We start from the raw sequence: 23225 nt of genomic DNA, 5'->3' as shown, positions 1-23225 counted from the left end.
TTTATTTTTTTATATGTGTTACATATATGATACATCCCATAAAAAATATGTATATATATATATATATATATATATATATATATATATATATATATATATATATAACTAGTTCAAAATGCTAGAGTAGTTAGTAGAAAATGCTAATGTTCTTAATACTGGGCTGTGTAAAATCAAACATGTTCATTGATTGGATCCTGACTGAGGAAATCAGCGACCTCTGTTTCTCCCATATTTTGACATGTAGGTGTTATTTGATGTTGACATATTAAAGTCAATCCTGTTTCCATACCACTGCAATATTTACAAGAAACAATATTAAAAAACTAAACAAAACAAGCCTACATCTTTGCATTTGGCTAATTCAGTAAAATCTTGGTAAACTCTAAAAACTAAAAAGCATCACCTTCCATATGGAACCGCTTATCAGCTCAGATAGTTTGTCAGTCCAGCAGCATCTGCTCCTTCTTTGCTCAGAGATCAACCTGCAACTTTTTGAGGAAGTTGATTTCCCCAGCAGTGCTTTATTTTCCTCCCCAGAGTGCATGCTCATATCTGCTCCTGCTAACCACTCTAATCTATGTTTGATGAGGCCATGAGCTTATGTGATCAATTCTGCAGTGGTTGAGAGAATGGCCCACATGAGCTTGACTGTAGGTAGAGGAGCTGAAAAACTTCTGTGCTTTAAACAATGTGCTTTCTACCACTTACTTTGGGTTCAAGCACTATGAAGTTTTCCAATACAAGGCCAAAAGAACGGGTTTGCTATTAACCTGTCTAAAATATGATAATTCAGCATGGCAAGGGTATATGTGTGCACTCTGTTGTTATTTTCCCTCTAAAAAGGCTTTCAGTGCAGAGGTTTCAGCTAAATCTATTTGAATTTCATTAGTGACACAACACAACCCAGCATACACAACACAGCCACCCTACAACCTTTTTGTGCCAGGCTGGAACTCTTTAATGGTTTTATTTCAGAACATCTAGTGCTTCCCTTACATAAATAAGATGAGACATCAGGAGCCTTGTTATAAAGGGCCAGTTTCCTTTAAGAGTACTTATGGTATGTGTGTGCTGTTTTGTTACTGTGCATTTAAGACTGATATACATGGGGAAAAGAATTGGGACACATTCACATTACACCTGCAGAAGCTTTTTTGACGTCCCATTCTAAATCCTAAGGCATTATTATGAAGTTGGTCCCCCTTTGCAGCTATAGCGGCAGGTTTGGAGTCAGCAGAGCATTGGCCACTTTTATGCACTCTGCACCTCAGCACTCGGTGACCCCGCTCTGTACCGTTACATGATTTCATGGATGAGTTGCTGTGCTTCCTAAAAGCTGCCACTTTTCAATAATACCACTCACAGTTGATGGTGGAATATCGAGAAGGGAAGGAATTTCACCAGCTGACTTGTCAGCGAGCTCTTTAGAAGCACCCATTCTTTCATTTTGTGTAAAGGCAGACTGCATGGCTTGGTGCATTTCATACATTGACTAAATGAAACACCTGAATTCAATGATTGTGTGTCCAATGAGCTGTGTCCCAATACTTTTGTCCATATAGTATGTGTAAAAGACCTTTGTTCGGATTGGCTGCTTTGTATTGAACCTCATTCTACACGAACGTCAGTGTAAAAAGTGGCAGGGTTAAACAATTGTAATATGAATGAATTCACAGGGGCTTTTGGGGCAGCTTAGGTTCCACATTAGAACTGATGTGTGATCAAGCTGGTGTTTAGCTGAGTGAGTCCCGTTGCCGGCCTGGAGTCTTGGACGAAGGAATGTCTGTCAACCCTGTTCATTTGAATATTAGCGTCATGCCCAGTCAGCTGTCAGGTCAGACAGATCAGTGGTTTCTAAGCAGTCTGATGTTTCTAGTTTTTCAGTCAATCCTTATTGGGTGTCTAATATAACACTCAATTTTAATTTAAATTTTGAACGATTTACACTGTGTTCCTCGGGACATTGAGAAGTAAGCCGTGTCTATATCATTAATGTGAATTCATGAAATCATGAGCTGGTGTTCAGCCACGAGAAAATTGATAATCTATCATAATCTCACTATTATGTGTCTGTTCTCCCTGAGATTCAGGCTGGGCTTAGATAAAGGACAAGGCTAAGTAGCTTGTTTAATAAGTAGGCTCAGTGTGGTGGAGGCTGCTGATCTGATTCCTCCTAATGAATGCTAATGGATCTCACTGAATGCCTGTCCTTTTCCATCTCATCCCCCACTGAAGCAGGCACACCTCAAAGCTTCCCATTAAGCAACCGTGAAATTAGAAATCACAAATTAGAGGCAGAAGGCATCGCTGTTCCTTCAGCAGGCTCCAGAATGCACTGGAATGCATCGGAATGTGCAGCGCAAATTTTAATAACGTTAAAGAGAGTTTGGCAAATTGGTTCCTTGTGTTGTTTGTTGGTAAATTATGTTTAGTAAGTAAGATGTTTTCTGCTCTTTGTGAGGAAACATGTTTTATAATCGTCCCCAGGATGCTTTTGAGTGTCAAACTAGATATGATGGAATGTTTAGTATGTGGTATACATGTTATTAAAGCAGCTTTCTTGCCCCCCCCCCTTTTTTTTTTTAAGAAGCATTTGAAATGTAGACGTTGATGGTGGATTGGCTTTCAGCATATGAAGCAGCAGATATGGTGGAATATGAGTCTGGTTTTGTAGCAGTGAGTATATGGAAACAGTGCCATAAGCCAGAAGCTGATGCCAAATCTGTGTTGATTTCTATGTAATGTTCAGATTTACCCTGAATTACCAGAATATTAACCCCTTAATGCAGAAAGTCTTATTCTCACTAAGGTGTATTATTCAGTAACTACAGGAACAAACTGGTGGGGCTATTCTGTGGAAATAGTTTGTAATAAGCACAGTCTGGTGTGCATGCTGGTGATGCTAGTTATTTGTGTGTCCATTTTTATTATTATTAGAATTAGGATTTAACGCTGGTGGTTGTTAAGATAACTCCCAGGGATTAAAAAAAATGATTACACTGTGGTTTTAACACCATGGCTCTTACTGTGTTTGTTTAGGTTTTGGGTTAGATGTAAAATAATTGGTTACATTTAACTTAAATGCGTCTAACTTTATGCGTCTTGAGTATCAGGATTATATCTGGATAACGTCAGGCATATTCAGTCCCAAACAGCGATCGGAATTCAGTCTACCCGAAGACAAATTCTGACTACCAAGTGGAAATGCATGTGGCTAAAATCAGATAACAATTTAGATACTAGTCATATGAAGTGACCAGATATAAAGGAGGGTTGCAGAGTTCACTTGTACTTGCACTTGTAAAGCTATTTTAGGTCAGTGTTAGTTAAAGACCAGCTGACCATCTACAAAGCATCTACAGGGGTCTCTCAAAAATAAACTCTTAAAAAGATGCATTCTATATAATAGCAATATAGCACTAGAGGCTGTACTTCACAGTGATTCAGTCAGAGGTAAGGCTTGCTTTAGTAATACAGGAACATGGTAACATACAAAAATGTCTAAAATCAAATAGGGTTTTAATGAATAATAATGGTCACATCAATTACTAGTGTATATTGACAGTTGTCTGTCATTGCCAAGCAGCAATGGACCACTGAAAAAGGCCAGTTGTACGTCTGATTAAATAAAGAAGAAAAGTAGTGTGAACAAGGCAGCCATGCTCACTGTACACAAGTCAGCTAGCAGACCAACCCTGTTTTCCATGTAAACACTGATACCTGGTCCCATTTATTATTATTATTATTATTATTATGCTCAGTGCTTCATGCATGTAAAATATTCAATTGTTCTGAGACGGTCATGAGTGTGCATTTGATCAGGTATTTTACAATGCCTACAATGTGCCAGGCAATAAGATTAAAGAACTGCCTTGAGATTACAGTCCAATTTTTATGAAGCATACAACAACAGATACCATAACCTACATTAGTTTCAGAACCATTTTCTGAACAACAACACAAAAATTTTCTTTTTTTTTTCTTTAATTTTTAATTGAGAATCGTTCCTTTACATGTCCTGGTTCTGTATAAATCCACTGTCTTTATTCAGTGGTACTAAAGTACTCATGTCCTGCAAATGTTCCCCTGCTCTAACTCACCTCATCCAATCTAGCTTGTTAACAGGCCCTTGCTGAGTTGAAGCTGGGGCTGGAAAACTAAGTACCAGGGGTACTCCTGGATCAGGATTGGGATCCTGTGGCTGTAGGGTTCAAAGAATTCCTGAAGAACCAATGTTTTTTAAGTGTGAAATCAAAGGTTTATGTTCTTTCCTTGAGTAGCATTTTGTGCTCTATGTGGTACAACTACAAATCTACCCATGCTGAGAAAACAATTATACGTTGTGTCTGAAGGAGTCTTCCATGGGAATGTGGTGTTTTTGTAGACCATCTGCAATCAGCTCACTGATGCTCTGTGTGAGAGTGGGGCCAGCAACTTTAACATGTAACCATCCCTGCATTTTTACAATGACTTACTGCCATGCCCTTATTGCCCTGATACAAACTATTCTAAAAGCCTGTTACCAAGGCAATATCATCCGTACGCTCAGGATAAAAAAACAAAAAATCATGCATAATTGCTTATGAATGATGGCAAAAGGCAAGTGGGTTTAACTAGGAATCTGCAGTCTTGTAGTATCTATGTAAAATCTCCCAGCGCCATTATCAGATTAAATCCACCCTTGTTTTCTTAACATAATGTCCTTAATAGTGTTTCTCTATCCCTCTCATTTCTACTCTGTATCCCCTCTCAGCTACGGCTGCACAATATAGCAGTTGTTAATCAGTATTGCAACATCTCACTGCTTAATACAGATATCGCAGAGGTGAACTTTTTAGCAAATGAGCCGCTAACCAACTACAATCATTACTGAGGGCTGTGAGCATCCTGATCAATCACAGAGGTTCCTCTGAGCTTTAGGTGAATGAAGGCGTTCACATGATCCTAAATGTGTCAAACATTTTACTTAGATATACATTTAAATGCACTTTTTTGATAGTGGCCATGATATGCAAGAGCCCAAAACCATAAGAATATTACTGATACCTTGACTATGAGCAAATATTATTATTTAGTGCATATCATACAGCCATAACCAGAATACTGAACTACTGCTGTAATCTCCCTCCTAAACACCCGCTCTCCATTCCTAGAGTGATAATTACCTCCATTTATGGAAAGTGTGGTTACATTCCTGACTCTGTTATTTTAAATATCTCTATACAAAAGCCAAAATATCATAATGAGCCTCCCTCCCAGTATCGTTCAGCTACTCTGGGCTATGGTTATGTGCTGCCCACCCTTATTTATCCCAGTAATGTACGCTGCCAAACTCGAATCCATCACACGTTGACAGGAATGTCAATACTATAAGTGTGAAGAGTGCAAATAGCCCATCTTCCTCCAAACCGATCCCAGAGAGTGAGGAGATTAATCTAAATAAGGATGGTGGCTCGCCTCCTTTGTATGTAAAACTGTGTTTAGTGATGCATGTTTTGTGTGGATAGTGAGACAACCATCTACAGGGTGTGCATACTTCACTTCTCTAATCATTCAGACGCTCTCACCGCCATCATCACACTAATCTCTCCCTTCACTACAGCACAGCTGTGTTAGCGCAATGATGGATGCCAGGCGCCTTTAACGTAGGGGGAAATAATCGGACAAGGAAATATTTAGAGGACATGCAAGACATTTTCAAGATTCGCTCCAGGCATTTTCATGTCAGATTTAGTCGCACTGCTGTCTATAATATTTTGTCACAGTCTGGAAAGGTGTGTGGCTGTGAATGTGCATGTGTGATAAGGCACACGAGTACTAGCTTGACTGGCTAAGGCAAGCCAAAGCCTACATGATCAGCAGAATACCAGACATAGGTAAAATTTAGTGAAAGTCACACTGTTGGTTTAAGTACGCCTTCTTACAGTTACAATTCCTCACAGCTGCTTAAACACAATTTGTAAAAAAAAGTTCATCATTTCCAAACAGCTGACTCAAACCCTGAACCACTTTATCATTCTGCAGAACTGCACATCTTGGCTCCAAAATCCCCTGAAGCAAACATAATCCTTTGAGTAAATCAGCTCAGTAAGTATAATATCACTGCAGAAAATGCTGGTTAAGCCCAGCAATACAACATATCACTATATCCTTGTCGGCAAAAAGATCATTCCTGTGTGACACTGAAGAAAATCTAATCCATGTGTAATAGGAATTTTAATCACCTGTAGTTTCAAAAGGATTTCTAGGCATCATCTTCATCTACCACACAATCAAGCTTGTAGGTTTAATATGTTGTGCTTATCTTTTAGTAAAATTAGGCCCAACTTGTTGCTAATTTTGAAAATTGGAAGTCCATGTTTGTGGTATTCCCTGGTCAGGCTCCATTGTGTCCCCAGCACTCCCTAATACATACTTCACTATACAGTGTTTCAGCCATGTTTTAAAGCTGTACCAAGTCTCTAAAAGAGAAGCTGTACTTTCAGCTCCATGTAATAAATAGTTGCTAAGATAATGAGTCAACCACTCAAAATGTAGCACAAACCTACCCTGTCTTGTCATCCTTTCTCCGCCCACAGTTATACTGCTTACATGTGTTTAGTTTGTAGCCCCTCCTTGTAATTATTGTCACCTACTGTGTCTTGTCTTGTATTTATACCCTTTCAATTGCTAGTTTTGTTCTTTTCTGAGCATTGTAGTTGTCTCCTTCCTGAGTTACTTGCTTATGCTGGAGATTAATTTAGTTAACCTTCCAGTTTGTACCTTCCTGCTAGTTCAATTATAACCAGGTTCTTGATCATTTCATTAATAATCCCAGAATCACTTTATATGTATACTCACTATCATCTGTTAGTGAAAAACTTGCAAACGCACACTACTTCCGTGCTTGCTTGTCCCATGTGATGGTGTGACCTATTTTTTCATAGGTCTAGCAAGCTGTTTCAAGAAATACTAGTAGTGCTACATGATTAAATCTACCAAATTTAAATAAGCTTACATTATATATAATATAAAGCACAGACCATGACAATTAGCCACTACCTTTTCCTTCTAAAGTGGAAGCTATCCTGCTCTAACTGGTGTGTCTAGCTAAAATGAGATAAAATCATAATTTTTTGGATGGTGATCCATTCATTAAAACTACTCTATTACAATTCGTTCAATTAAATCAGTCGACTGATTTAGTTTGATTTCAAACAAAATGTTTACAGAATGTAAAACACTGATTACTGTTCTGTTAGCCTACTCCCAGAGGTTCAATGGTTGCAAAGGTCTAAAGCAGCTAGATACATTACTGTTTATGTCAAAACGACATAACGTCTTCTATTGTCTGCATGTTGGCAGTGTAGACACAGCATGCTTACAACGTGGCTAAGGAACTGGGAGGATAACAGAAGTCCCTGTTAAAGAGTTTTGTAGTGGGATGCACAGTGAACATCCAGTACAGTCCATAGTTCAGTTCCCTAGAATTACCCCTGCCTGCACTGCATGGGAGCCAGTCAGTCAAGGATACTGACTGTTCTGTAAAAAAGATTATGTGGATGTTGATTCCACATGACAGACAAGGTAGCACAGAAACGATAAGAGATAAGAAAGACCTGATCGTTGTGACGCTTGCCTACATTTAAGTAGCTATGGGAAAATCTGATTAAATAATTACGAAGTTAGGATGCTATAATGATGTTATGGAGGAAGATAGTTCTGGAGTTTGGGTGTGTAGCTCTCTCTTGCTGCGTCTCAGCACTCTCATCTGTAATATGGTGCAGAGGTGATATGAATGTGGTGGGAAAAAAGAGAAGTGAAATAGGAACGGAGAGAGCTGGAAATGAGTGGCTGTGTGGAGGATATCTCCAGGGGACCCCCAGCCGAGCGCATGTTTAAACCATTAACCCGAATGTGCCAGCGGAGTGTGGGTTTGATCCGGAGCGCTACCAAAACTACAGAGACCGAAAATGTAGCCACGCTCTAGCGGAGTGTTCCATTTCACCTCATGTCACAGACTGATAAGGCATGAGAGTGTGTGCATTTTAGGGCCAAATAAGCAATGTGGAGCAAATCGGGAGTTTTCACGAATCACGTATTTCCACGGTAGCTTCTCTTCTCCGCCAGAAGCTTAGCATAGCAAGAAAGAAAAAGCCTAATCAGCTGCTTCTAAATATTTTGAATGGGAATGAAGACGTAGCTTTTCTAGTTGATTAATCCCCCATGGCATGAGTGGGCTCTTATAACTCCAGATATACATTCTCTACTGTTACTGATGCGGCCTCCACCCCCCCCCCCCAAAAAAAAAGAGCACTGCAGTGCTGCCACTTTAAATGAGTGGCTCAATCAGCCTGAGGTTTAAGCAATTCTGCAGTTTCCCTGAGCCTGGTGTTTATTTTCAGCGCTGTATTCTTAAAGAGAGGGAGACAGAGAGACAGAAAGAGAGGCCAGCAGTGGTGGAGGCCTAATGTATCTCTAATGAGAAGCAGCCAGAGAGCACGAACTGGGTGTGGCTGAAAACGGTAGCTGGGTGGAAACAGTGGCGTAAGCAGCTGCTCATGAGGGTGGAGTTGCCTCTGTAGGACCAGAACACTGATTGAGGGCTTCTGGTAAAGCCAGGAGTGCTACTGGAAAAGCGTTTATGAGCCCCCAAAAAATGGAAAATGAAGGAAAAAGGGGGCCACCAGAGCTAGACAGGGTCAGTCTAGTGTTCTGTGCTTTCAGCTGCAAAGAATTAGAAATGAACGTCCCTCTCAGTTAAAACACACCGAAGTGCACGGTGCTCGAAAGCCACTCCGGCTCCTGCTACAGCTTAAGTTACATGCATGCGCACAACGCATGCGACACGCGAAGTCTTCTGAAAGGGGCCACCAGCCCGCCTCCTGCACACAAAGAAGGTCGTTTTATCAAACAGCAGCAGGCCAGAGGCTAAACCTCTGACTTTCACTAGCTGATTTATGAGTGTGATCTGTTACTCACCGAAGTCTTTCAACACAATAGCTGATAATCATCAGTGGAACTAACAGCTCAGCACAAGGTCACTATTGTCCAGCGTTAAGCTCGGCCTTGAATGTTTACGGAATGATTATGTAATGCAGCTGCACACCGACAAGCTGCATTTACTGTATTCAACACAGCTGGTGTTCTCGAGAGCTGCAGAAGAAACCGAGCACACAAAGTAGGAGGACATCTGCAAGTAATCAAAATCTCCAAAGCTCCTGAACTTTGAGTTGAATCAATTCTAGAATTCCTCACCTTGCCTGAATAATCCAGGATTCAGTGCTTCCTACCATAGCTATCCTCTGAGCTCCAGGATCCTGTCAAAATCCGGAAAAAAAGGACAAATTTGCAGGAGTATGTCTCAGGGGTCAGAGGTCATTGGGGTCAGATTCTAAGCAGGGGACTAGGGTAGAATAAACACAGGTTGGCTCCATGCTGAACACACACACACACACTCAAATGATTGTTTATGTGCTTTGTCAGGACATGGGGTCATGCATATGTTCCATCTGGGTTACAGCTATATGAAACTAGACTTGTGAAACAGATTCTGTTCTTAAATCTGATTGGCTGAGCCAAGTTTACTGAAAATACTCATTTTACTGCAGACATCAGTTGATATAGTATTGTCCTCCACTTTGTTACTCCATAACTGAGATCAGATCAGTGTAATACATGGCCCCACATTTCTACTCTATTCTAGTTCAAATGCAAAATTTAATGTCATGGTTTAATATTTACTTCCTCGAGCTTGTCAGAGATATCCAGGCCTTGTTGCCTTTACAGATCTACAACTGGACAGTCAATATTTAGGAGCAGGGTTAAGGGAAGGCTGCACTGTGCTTGGTTTGCATCAAATTCTTTCAGCTATTTAAGATCCCATTTTCCATATCCACTGGAAAATAGTGGAAGTATTGGACCAGGTGTGTTCAAACCTTTTGCTGTCTAACCCTAAACCCTGACACCAATATCAAATATAAGGGATTTGATTTAGTTAAAAAAAAAATCAGTTAAATCAGTCCTTCATTTTCTCTGGCGTTTCTACGTAGTGTAGACTCCACGCACACACAGACCTCAGTCCTACTCAGCTCAACCATCTGCCATCGGCAACTTTCACCGAGAGATTCTAAGAGTGATACTGTGCTGAAGTGTGACAGTTCTACCCCATTAGTCTCAGATCAATCCAGGATAAACACACACTTGTTACTCCAGTCTGCCTGTTACAAAAAAATGAAAACGAAGGTGAGGTCAGCGGCCGCGCCTTGCGGATGTGGGAGGCTGAACGTTTCCGCAGCTCTGAGTGGCCAACAGAGTGGCTCTTTGTGCTGGACGTCCATAAAAAGCTCTCACGCGTGTGCACTCACTTGCTTGCTGTCTCGCTCACTCTCTCTTGCTCTCTCTCTTACCACAATACCGCCGTTCAACCTTCAGCTTGTACGATTCTTCTTACAATGCTGATCGGAGAGTGAGGTCATAATGCCTGCACTTCACAAGTGTCCCGTAGTGGTGTGATGAAGGTGAACTGATACTTCAGGCTCACTGGCCCTGACGTTTAGAGAATGGAGAGAGTTCAGTATAAACAGTAGACTTCAGTATATGCAGTACTGAAGAAGAAAGGGTTCTTTGTCTCATAACATTAGTGGAACCCTTTTTGGTGCTACAAAGAACCATTCTGAAGTTTCTATTTGGTACCACCAACATAAGGTTTCCACCAGTGAGAAGAACCTTTTATCCATGCACACATTTCAATCCAAATGTTGTCATGCTTCTATACAACCTCTGTCTTTATCAAAGAAGCCTTTTTTCAAGGCGTGTAGAGGACTGTAGAGTGCTGATGGTAATCCTCCAGTTTTGCTAAGCAGAAATGAGCTACAGGAGTGATGTCTTCAGTGTCCATCTGCTTCACATGACTCAAAGACACAAATTTGAGAGTATAATTGTATAATTATATCTGATGTGATATAATTGGTTAGACCTCATATGTATGGAGGTGATAGGATGCTCTAAATAATTGGGTTTTAATCGTCGCTTCAAGCCCTGCTCCTGGCAAACCAGCAGCTTTCCAGGTTTTCAAGAATTTCTTGAAGCAACACACCTGATCCAGCTCATCAACAGACATGTTAAATCACGGAATATGTTGTGGGTAGTGAGGATCTAGTTATAATCTAGTTAAATTAAATTAGTAAAATGTTTGCTAGTTATGCCATACACATACTGTAATGTAGGAAGACAGTGTAGGCCTTAATAGATAGCTTTAAGTTAACTTAAATATATATATATATATATATATATATATATATATATATATATATATATATATATATATATATAAGCAAGTCTTTGGTGGGGTTGAGGTCAGGGCCCTGTGAGGGCCAGTCAAGTTATGCTCTGTTACCTTACATGGTCTGCCATTTCGTAGCTTAGTTGCTATGGTTTCTAAACGCTTCCACTCTAGGATATCTAGGAGGGAAGAAAGTTTCCCAACCCATTTATTGGAATGGTGACATACTAGTACAGTACCAGGCTAAGGCAGGCAGTGAGCTCTGTAAAGACAGACTGCATGACTAGGTGCTTGATTCTATACACCTGTGGCAACGAGACTGAATGAAACACATGAATTCATTCATTAAGATTAAGAGGTGTGTCCCAATACTTTTTGGATTATTTCACAAATGTAATTCATCTAGAGCTGAAGGCCAGTTTAGTCATGTCAGATTTATCACCAGCATAACAAGGAAGTTGCAGTTGAATCAACCAAACCTGTTCTGATTTCCAATGGGTGGGGCCAATTTCATGACTAAAAGATGTATGAGAAGTGCCTATTTATAAGTGGAGGTCTCACTAGGCAATTGGGAACAGGCCCTGAAAACCTGCCACATTCAAGGTAGTGAGTTTAGTTTAGGCAAATGTCAGTTACAGACTTGTGTTTAATCTAGAATGGGCAGAAATATGTTCCAGAGCATTGCTGTTAGCTTAGCGCAAACATGGCAAACACTGGTGTGTCGTATATATGAATTTGAAATGTATCATGCAAAGAAGCCACTGAGTTACAACCCCGAAAAGTGTTACAGCTGTCCTCCGGCCTCTTCTACTACTGCCGCCTTGTACCTTCTCTTGTGCACAACCTTCCCTCAATCCCCATGTTCCCCCATTCTCTGCCCATGAGCTACTGCAAAGCAAACATGGAACTCAGCAGCCTGCCAAGAGCTGAATGTGAAGCTGGCGAGCGTGAGCAACTAGATGACATCTGAGCATTCGATTAAGGCCTGTGAGGTTTGGGCTGTTTCACATGGAGAGCAGGGGGGGGAGAAAATGGGTTAAAGAAGCTAAACTGGAGAGGTTTTAGGTGATTTTCTCTCCAGATGGAGGTCTCCTGCTCCCCTCACCTCTCACCTCTCAACCCCCCTCCCACTTCCTGAGTCCCTCAGTTTAATCTAATGATGAAACAGCCATGCAGACACTCTCGGCCACATTCACTGCTCGACTCGCGCAAATACATTCCTGCGCTAAGTGGAAGATGAAGCCCAACTATTTGGTACATTTATGGAATAAAGGTGTTTTCTTTTTTCATTTTGAGGTAATATTCCTAGTCCTCCATGAGAGCCAAACGCAGACAACAGAGGGTTCTTTTAAGTGGAGCGATCATTAAGCTCCTGTTAAAATGCACACCCATGTTTCTCTCATCAGTACAACATTTTGGCAATTTGCTTTGCTTTGCTGTGTTGTGCATGTTGGTGCTCCTGTGTGTGCGCGTGCATGCATACTCTTTAAATACCATAATGACTTGCTGAAATTATTTGAGTACTGTAAAAATTTTAAATCCCATAACCCATAACACCAATGCAATTTTAGAGCAACTATATGCCAGGCATGATGTCAATGCTTTTCCCAGCTGGGCATATAGTGAGCATAGAAATGTAGCATACATCATTAGTGTAGATGCTGGGTACCCATTTGAATTGCACTATACACTGCTAATTAACCCACCCGTTCATAGCTCCCCCAAGCACTAGCAATGCTTCCGACACTAGAAGGGGGGGGGGGGGATACTTAGCACGCCTCCTCTGATGCATGCAAAGCCAGCCACAGCCTCTTTTCGAACTTTCACCAATATAGCATTGCCGGGCATCCAAAGTGCTTGGAGGAAAACGCCAGGTCCCATTCAGAGAGAGCATGGCCAGTTGTGCATTTTCTGATTCCGGCTACTGATGGCAAAGCAGCATGGCTGGAGATTGAAACTCCACTATACATTTTTAACCCTTGTGTTGTGTTAACAGTCTGTATACTAAACTTGTCCTAAAGTTTTAAGGATACAGCTTTTAATGGAAGTGTGAACAAAAGAGATGTCTCACATTCTCTAATGTTGGGTTCAGGCTAGGAAATTATTCAGGGAGTTTTGAAGCACCTTTATTTTTATAACTAGATTAGGTTACAACACAAAAAATATGACTTAGTCTGCCTAATCAGCTATTACTGCAACAAATGCAGCAAATGACCTCATGTTAAATAAGGGATTTTCCAGGAGAAACGGTCTACAGGGATTGTGGAACAGATATGTATCAGATGTGCCCCAGATTTGTGTGTGTGTGTGTGTGTATGTACTTTTGTCCTCAACGATAGCAGGGGTCTGGCATGCTGTGTGGTTTATAGTGAGACTCATATTAATATTTTTTTTTCCTCAGCTCTGCATCTGCTGGTGCTCGGGCTCCTCTGAGGATCTTGGTGAATAGGAGTGTTAAGGGATGCTGAGCTGGTTTTCAGTTTGATTTGATGCTGGCTGGCCGAGACTCCAGGTCAGCAGTAAAGCAAGTCCCATAGAAGGGAGCAAAAGAGAGCTCAGGGCTCTATAAAACACCAGCGCGGAGCTCCACTGAGCTTTACTGTGTCCTCTTCATGCAGAAAGTGCACACTAAAGCAACCAGCTGCCTTAAATAACTTCACTGCTCGAGCACAACCTGGCTCGGTCCCTGTATGCTTTTAAAACCTCTTAATTGCTCTTAATAAAGGGTGCCCCATTACTCAAGCCTGTTAATGGTTTACGGGTGAGAACAGCCACAGATTGAGCATCTTCCCCACCCCCAAAAACGAGCGATCTGAATCTGCCCACATTTATTAAAGCATATGTCACCATGGCATTTCTGATTGAGCTGACTGACATTAGCACTTAGAATCTGCAGTTATTACTATGGCAGTCACAACAACACATTGTTATTTCATATAATCATATCATTTGAATCAATGGGAAAATTCTGTTAAAAATAGGCCTTTATGTGTTAGACCTAGAAACACACAGCAGTACAAGGAAATTCATCTGTGGCAGTGAACATACACTCACACTAGTGAATAGGGCAATGAGAACACACACCCAGAGCAGTAGGAAACCACCTAGGCGCAGAGGGAGCAATTGAGGTTAGGTGCCTTGCTCAAGGGAACCTCAGCCATGATTGTTGAGAAAGCACTGTTCTTTCCATCCAGGGGGCTGAATCAGCAACCTTCCGGTCCCAACCTCACCTCTCTACCCTTTAGGCCACAGCTGTCTTGTGACAATAAACTAAAGTTGTACTGTGTACTGAGTCACTGTGTAATCAAGAATGTAATTGCACACTAACAGTGACAAACTATAACAAAATGATGGTGATAACTTGTAAGAACCTGCGGGTGGCCCACACTTCAGTTCCTCACTCTCAAACCCACATTACATATTAGCCTCATATTAGACCCCGATTCCCAGTAGTTACTGCCTAATAACTCTAGGTGTAGGTGTCCTTTAGACCATTACATAGTGACTGAAATGCAGTTATTTTTGTTAGTCAGCTTTGCGAAGGGACTTCATTCAGTACACAAATGCCTTTCATAGCTGAGACCGTAGGAACACTTCTAATCTCATCTTAGCAACACACGCACACCAACTGCTGTCATGTCCATACATAGAGTGGCTCCAGTTAAGTGGTAGTGTCTTATGTGTCATATAATTATGACCAGCTCCTTCTCTCCTTGCCTCTGTCTCTTTCTCTCTCTGCCATGGCATCACTACATAACCAGGGGAACAAATCACCAACAGAACCACTATTTATAGACATTGGTCCATAATTTTGCATCTGCAGTTGCACAAGAAAGTGGTTTGCTCAGAAAACTTAGTGGTCAGTGGCTGTTGCTATGGAGGACTCTCAATGAAACATGTTTCCGTAGTTTTCTTCAGTGAAAATGTCATAATCCTTCATGTCTTGTGATCTTTGCATGAAAAGACACGTGAACCAACTGCATTTAGGCGATACTGTAGACACACACTGTCTCAAACGCTGGCAAATGATGCTCTCTGGAAGGATGGGATTAATGAGCTTAGTGTGGTAAGTTTATTACATTGTAGAGAGATTTCATTGGTTCTAATTGGAAATAACAGAACTTGCCATATGATTGCCAGATGTAGGCACATATGCCAGATGTTAATAGCCGGTTTGTAAAAAAGTGATGCAGTATTTTTTAGTTTCAAAAAGATTACATTTTTAATTAATCATTAAAGTCAAAGTAATATAACTTCAACATAACATCAAAGTATTTTTTGAAAACTACATGAATTTCATCTTTACTCATCTGGCCTTTAAAATAATGTCCTCACAGCAAAATCAGACTCAACACTGAAAGGGAAGACTTATCAACATCATCGGGTCAATGTGGTCCAGCAAACTAAGGTGCTGCCACCATGATCCGCTGGTTTGAATCCTGGGTCATGTTGCTTGCCATCAGCAGCTGGAGTCCAGAAGCACAGTTTGCTATGCTCTCTCAGCGGTGGGTTGACGAAACTTCCTCTTCACATCACTCCCAATGAGATGTTGGTCAGCACAGCCGTCTGTTAGCTGTTGTATCGGAGACGGGGGGTGGGTGGTTTCACATGTGTCAGAGGAGACTTGTGCTAGTCTAGAGCCTCTTAGGGGTGGGGCATTGGTAGTGATAGGGGGAGTTTACATGAACAGGGATTGGAAAAAAGAAAGTAAAGCAAAAACAATGAGGGCAGCATGATAGCACAGACAGTGTGTGCCACACAGAGGCCTGTGGTTGTAGGTTCGATCTTTGCTCTGTAAGGTGTTTGCTGCTTTTTTCCTGCTTCTACAAGGGTTTCCTCCGGGTAGTCTGGTTTCCTCCCACCTCCCAAAACACACAGTAGGTGAATTGGCTTGGACAAAATTGCCCCTTAGGTGTGAGTGAATAGGGGTGTGTATGGTACCCAGCAATGGACTGGCGCCCTATCCAGGGGGCATTCCGGCCTTGAGGCCAGTGATTCCAGGGAGGCGAATGAATAGATCCATTACTTTTCTTACTTTCCATGATACAGATGACGCAACTTCACATTGAACATGTGTCTTGTGACATAGGTGGAATATTCCATAGACGGGAATATGTGTGTGGGTAATAGGATTGAGTGAATGGGTCAACAATAATGTAGAGTATTCATGACCTATAATGGATGCCTCATGAAAAAAGGTGTTGACCTTATATATTGATGCAAAAAAAAAAATTTGAAAAGCTTTAATACTTATATTTCAAGGCCAGTGTAAAGGTAAAGATAGTTCTAGGGGCTGTGACAGAAAAAAATGACTGTATTAATATTGTAAGTCACCTAAAACATGCTTCACATACATATTTGTAAATGTCACTGGGACACAAATGGGGCCCAAATTGTGGAGTCATTCAGAATATATTTTCAAAAGATGACATTTCTGTATGAGTTAGCTGGATGAGTTCATGCAAGAAAAGTAAGACAGTACTGTGCTCTCAAAACATACTTCACAAATCTACATTCATCTTGAATGCTTTTCAAACCATTGAAGAACTCTCAGCTATTGGGATGGGAATGTCTGGACTCCACTCAAGCTGTTAGTTGATTGTTTCAGCCTGGCTGAAAAGCCCAAGCTTTAGAAACAATCCTGACTCTTCATGGGCTCTGACTCACTCTCTTAGCCAGATCACGCGAACTGAAAGAGCTCCAAATGTCTGTCTGCTTCCTGAATCAGTGGTTGTTCGCCTTCCGTACATGTGTTCTGCCACTGAAAGCAGCAAGGCGGGTTTGGGTTGGGCTGTAAAATGGGGAAGATTCGTTCATAGAGGAGACTGAAAGACACTCCGTTTCCTTTGAATGCTATAAATACAAGCTGGACCAAGCATCAGATCATAGCCATCTGGCCTGGCTGGAGCCAAAGGACACACAATTAGTCAATGCTTCCCTGGATGTGGTCAGCAAGATAATAGTGTTCAGTGGTGTGCCATCTGATCCATCAGAAAGACACATATTGTCATACACTCGAGACTCAGTGCTTCCTACTACAGATCCCAATATTGTGTCTGGAGGAAGACACAAACAGAAAACAGAAGACAACAAAGATGAGTGGGAGTGGGTAAATCCCTATATATATAATATAATATGAATGATAATTATATATATTTTAAGTTAAGTCACAAAGTCTGGCTTTTTATTTGGGTTAGCTATTATATTTGTCTTACATAATCTCTCTTTTCCAACATGTTAGCCAACACAAGTTGACTAAAATAGCCTGGCTTCAAAACCTATCGGGCTTTCCTTACCAAACCTGGACAGACCTGATGCCAGCTGCAGGCAGCAGGCAAATAACAGACCCCATGTTTATGACTCTGTTATGATTTATGTGTACACAATGCAACCTCACACTGATTTCTTCTGTTTAATTTTGCATAGCACAGCATACAACATTTAGAAAAGCTGTCCATACTGCTGATGAATGATACTTCTCTTTTAAGGGAGGCGATATGAACGTGATACACTTGTAACATATTATAAGACTAAACAACTGCATCATCACAAGACCAACCTATGCATGCTCCGCCCACAAAAGAAAACAAAAGGAAGTTTTAGAGAAACTGTTGTGAAGTTAATTCAACACAGTGAATTTAGACCAGGCTCTAATTAACCAAGCTACCACGCTGGACTGTGTTGTATCTAATGTTTTCATGATTGTCTTCAGTATATCCTAGTAGTGTTATCCTGCTAGTGTCAATCCACACATCCACCTTTCTTGTCTGAAGCCTATGTGGGGAGGGATGGGGGGTCCAATGCAGGGTCTTTTTCCAAACCGCCTCTTTTTCCAAACTAACGCTGAAGCAACCAATGCATTTGTAGGAGAGTGCAGTGTTCCAGGTTTTGCTGATGCCCAGCAGACATTGGTCAGCTGACGCCAGTGTCGAGCAGCATTGCACTGGTGTGATGTGATGTAGGGAGGAAGTGCCATCTACCCACCTGGAGAGAGCATGGCCAATTATGCTCTCCCTGGCTGCTGATGGCTTGCAGTATGACTGGGATTCGAACTAGCAATCCTCTGGTCATAATGACAACGCCTTGTTCCGCTGGACCATTGCATTCAGGCCCATACAAAATGGATGTTCTGCACAACAGTTTCTCATTAAGTTGAATAAAATCTTTATTTAATATTCCGTACAGTTGTTGCAGCCCTCAACAGTTGCCACTTGGCGTGTGGGTGGAGCAAAGACAGATCAAATATACAGGGTGCCTGTAAACAACAAGTCTGTGTATAGTAACTGCATAGTGACAAACTGCAGATTGCAAATCAGACGATTTTGTTTGATCTTAGTTTATCTATTGTCTAACAATTGTTTGGCTGTTCCATCTTACATAGTTTATCATATTTTTATTCCCCATATTGTCTTACCTCAACACAGCGAACAAAAATGTGGAGTGGCACACGGTGAACTCCAGCAAAGGTCCAAGGTCCTTAACCACATGTCCTATTTATAATCTCAGAGGTTTAATGTGTTCCAGCTTGACACACACTAGCTCTGCTGAGAGTAACCATTGTGTCTTTCACACTCGGGGCATGCTCAGTTCAGCAGGCTGCTTCTGCCGCTGAGGCTGTATAAAGCTCAGAACAGCAGGCAGAATTATTTGGCTTCAGTCACTCTCATATTTTATCCCCTAGTCTCTCCACTGTGGTTAGCCCAACAAAAGCAGAGCCATGAGGATAATGAAACTGACTGTGATTCTTTTAGTTAACTTAGGAATCTCTCTCTCTCTCTCTCTCTCTCTCTCTCTCTCTTACTCTTTTTGGCCAATCCCTAATGTAAGGTGGGCCTCCTTCTGACCACTGCTACAGGACAGAATATGCCAGTAGAAAGTACTCTGTGTATTCCCACCACTATAATCATGGCCAATAAAATATCAGGCATGAAGTAGTCAAAATGTGATGACCAAAATGTCATTAGATGCTTGACTTCATGTTTGAGGAGAATCCTCTCTCCTCACTTGACTTTTCCACTTTAAATGCTAATTCTCAGAGCTGTTTCGTGTCCAGAATCATGTCAGCAGACTTTACGCTTGTTTAAACACTGGTGTTCCCTGTACCTGTTTGCATTGCTGTTATAGGTGCCCGTTTTTGTATTGTGTTTTTAGCAAGGCCAGAATAAGAAATGCTGTGCTGGCTGGGTAGCGTTTAAACAATAAATCTCAACCTTTTAAAGTGACAGTAAACAACTGTGTTATTCTGTTGCTGAATGTTTGTATTTGAAACAGTTGCATTGGCTGTAGACTGGAACAAAGGTGGCATTGAATTATTTCATTCAATTCTGATGACATATCTACATAAATAGAAATGATGTTGATATAATATAGTGTAGTCATATGGCAACAATTCAAGTGAATGTAATCCATTACTTCTTTTAACATATGTGATTGAATGCAAGTGTTTCTTCATCTAAAATATTCTCTTACATTTCAGTCACTGCACAATGTTAAATGCATTATTTCATAGAGTTAAAGCAACATTATGCATTACGTTATTATTATGCATATACATTATGTATTTCAACCTTTACAATAACAGCTTCACAATCATTGTCATGCTCCACTGACTTGTAATAGGGAGAATAGCGTTGTGATCATTGCTACCCGAGGCTCAGAATGCTGCTAACAGCTGGTGGAGTGTGAACAAGACCTCTGGTTATCCTGTAATATCACTATACCGCTACAATCCACATGCTTCTTCCATTTTCAGAGATGATTCTGTAGCTTGTCCAGAAATGTATGTGTAAAGTGTGGATTGTACAGAGCCCAAGTAATCAGTCAGTTCTCACATACTGCTTCTTTAAGGTCTTCACTTTTATACGGAACTGTAGAAAATGTCAGAAATAAAAAAGCTGTGCTATACGTAAGCATGTCCAGACTTTTGACTGGTACTGCAGTTGGGTTGGTCAGTCATAACTGAGACTGACGGGATAATGAGTGTTCCCACAACCCCCCACCCCCACCCCACCAAAAAAAAGAAAGGGAAACCTCACACCAACAAAGAATTCCAATGAGAAGAACAAGCATATGAAGCGAGGAATGAACGACATGTCAAATAGAGATGTACCACATGGGTTGCAAAGGGAGCATAAGTTCAAGGTTGAGGCATGAAGAAAACCCAGTATAAGCCTTTCAAGCTTGAAAAGGGACCATGGTACAGCACTGGCCCATTGGCATGATCTTCAAAGCGAACGCTGTTGCACGTGATCTATTTGAATATTCTTCAGAGGGATCCAGTGTTCTCTGCTTAGCCATGAGCTCTAACTGTGTGACTGACTATAGGAAGCAGGCTAACTGCTTGCAGTGACTGGGTAATACTTTAAACATTTTATCTCATGGCTTTGTTCATGGGAGAGAGAACGAGAGCGAGCGAAACAGAGGAAGAGAGTGCATGGGTTGGCTTTGATCACAATAGTCTGAGCATGCTGATAAAAGTCGGCTTCAGTTCGTATTATGCTGCCTTTAACATTATTTATGTGCGCTATTTAAGTACTGTGCTCTCGAGTCAGTTTTATTGTTCCCACTACCAAGAGCGCTGCGCACAGTTTTCAGAGTTCAGCAGATGACAATAATGAAAAAATAATGAAAACAATAAGAAAAGAAATAACTCTTAATGCTCTTGTGGTTAACATTGTAGGTGTTGCTCAAGGTGAAACCAGTCCAGATGTCTAGTAGGTTTAAAATAAAGCGTAATTCACATTGAAATAAGTGTGTGAATCCATCTAGTAGATGCAGAAAGGCTAATATTATAATAAGGTTATATTCATCTAAAACATCCCTTGAAATACACGCTTAAACGGCCAGTTTTACTGATTAGTTGGTGAGGTTTATTCTTAGAAAGTTTAAAAAACAAAAAGAAAAAATAGAGACTGTGAAGCTTTCCATTCTCTTTGATAAAAAAAGTCTATTCCTAAGCATTTGTGCCCTTACCCTTTGGTCCTTGCTGAAGGCACATGTAGGGGCTTTCCAGAAAGTTACACAGCAGCGTCTTCAAGTCCCTACCGTTTGCAGGAAGTTGTGAAATGTCCGTCTAGTCTATATGGCTTGGCTCAGGCCCTGGAAACAAGCCTTGTCTATAAGAGTTTGCTCTGTTGCCCAGTTTAGCTGTGGAAGCGATGGGAAACAATTCACTTCCTGAGAATGTTGTACTGGCGGAGGGAGAAGAGAGGGGTTCTGTGCTAAGCAGGTGGCTGAATTAGCACTGAGTCTGAAATCTCACAACCCAAGCCTGGGAAATCCTGCAGCAGTGCTGCCGGCCAAGCGCTCCCATGGGGCTCTGACTAATAGCTTAGAGAGAGAATCCTCGAAGCAGTTTGTACAACCTTTCCAATTTTCCTTTTGTTTGCGGCAGCTGTGTAAGATCGAATCAGCATGGAAGTCTACCCAACGACTGCATCTGCGGCGAACCCCTTCAGTTTCCTAATGCATTAACAGCTAATTGTTTGTCAGACTCTATTACAGAATTCCATGAAAGTGAAAAGTGCTTCATTGCCTCATGCTTGCTCTCTCTCTTTTTTTTCCTTGCAGTTTCATACTTCGGAGACAGTTACTGTCAGATAGATGCAGTGCAGGACCTGTTGAGCTTTCAACTGTCGCTCCAGTTCAAGACGAGTAGACGCAGTGGGCTCCTCCTCCTTGCGGCTGGTAATGAAGACTACCTGTCCTTGGAGCTGTACAATGGCAGATTGCAGGTAAGAAGCTCAAATCTCTGTTTATCAAGACCACAATTTGTGGTTGGTGTAGAGTGCTAAGGTTCAACTCCTTGGTCAGGCAAGTCCACCATGCTAAACCAATAAGTACTTGGGCAAGACATTACATTTACATTTACATTTATGGCATTTAGCAGACGCTCTTATCCAGAGCGACATACAAGGTTATTCATATCACAGAGGTGGGCCAATGTAGTGTTAGGAGTCTGGCCCAAGGACTCTTATTGGTGTTGCGCAGCATAGTCACCCAGACTGGGAATCGAACCCTGGTCTCCCACATGGTGTTGTAACTCAGTGGCAGGTAGTGGTGTTATCTGTTGCAAGACTCCTAACACAACATTGACCTACATGTGTAACATGTAAGTCACTCAAAAAGTCAATGTAATTACTTTAACAGTAATTGTACATAAAATATTCAACCCACTGAATTCCATGAAGTCTAATATTTGTCTATCCATAGGATTGTATAAATATATCTTTATATCGACAACCACAGTAATAAAAAAATTCAAACCACTGCTAAATTTATGGAGGTTTAATAAAAAATTGAGCCACCAATTCTTTCCAAGCGACAAATATTCATGTCCCTTTTCAGATGCACAGTACCATGGTTTGTGGTCAACCTGAATGGTGTTCTTATGAGTCAGACGTATTTTCAGCTGCTTTATATTTAATCAGGCTATGCTTCATTACTCTGCTCATCACATATGGAAAACATCTTTTCTGGAGCTGGAACGAATTACTGACCTGAGTTCTTTTTTTCAGGCCCTGAGGGAAAATGGTTGGTCTCACAGTGTGTATAGACTGTATAGATATACTGCCATGGATGAAATGCATGAATTATGTTGCAATATGGAGCTTCTCAAAACAATTTCATTGTTCATCGTACTGTGAGATTCTCCATTAAAAAGGCATTTCCTCTACACTTTTCTTTACATTGAATTCCTCTTTATATCATCTGCAGAGGCAGTCATTTTAAGCTCATAAATAAATGTTTAACAGTGAGAAGGGGGGAGGGGCATATATTTGTTTTCCCATAGATATTGTCTTAAGCTCATTTAATATTAATTTAGTCCATATTATGTGTAATTCTGTGTAAAATTCTCCACTTACAGATCATACTTTATTTTTATTTAAATATTTTTATTATTTTGTTCATCTTTTTTTTGCATACCTTTTCCTCTTTTTACCCCCATTTTTTGTGTCTCTTG

The 23225-nt window shown here is 41.0% G+C and overlaps 1 protein-coding gene across 1 annotated transcript in view; it reads left to right on the top strand.

The window, feature by feature from the left end:
- The window catches only part of cspg4 (chondroitin sulfate proteoglycan 4), a 66201-nt gene that overhangs the window by 18382 nt on the left and 24594 nt on the right, over window positions 1–23225 (top strand). The window contains exon 2 of the mRNA XM_072672411.1: window positions 21833–21996. Within this exon, the coding sequence (XP_072528512.1) occupies window positions 21833–21996 (164 nt within the window). The remainder of the gene's footprint in view (window positions 1–21832; window positions 21997–23225) is intronic.

Source organism: Salminus brasiliensis, chromosome 2 (genome assembly GCF_030463535.1).
Source record: "Salminus brasiliensis chromosome 2, fSalBra1.hap2, whole genome shotgun sequence".
Classification (NCBI taxonomy): Eukaryota; Metazoa; Chordata; class Actinopteri; order Characiformes; family Bryconidae; genus Salminus; species Salminus brasiliensis.
This window is presented reverse-complemented; position numbering and strand designations above follow the sequence as displayed.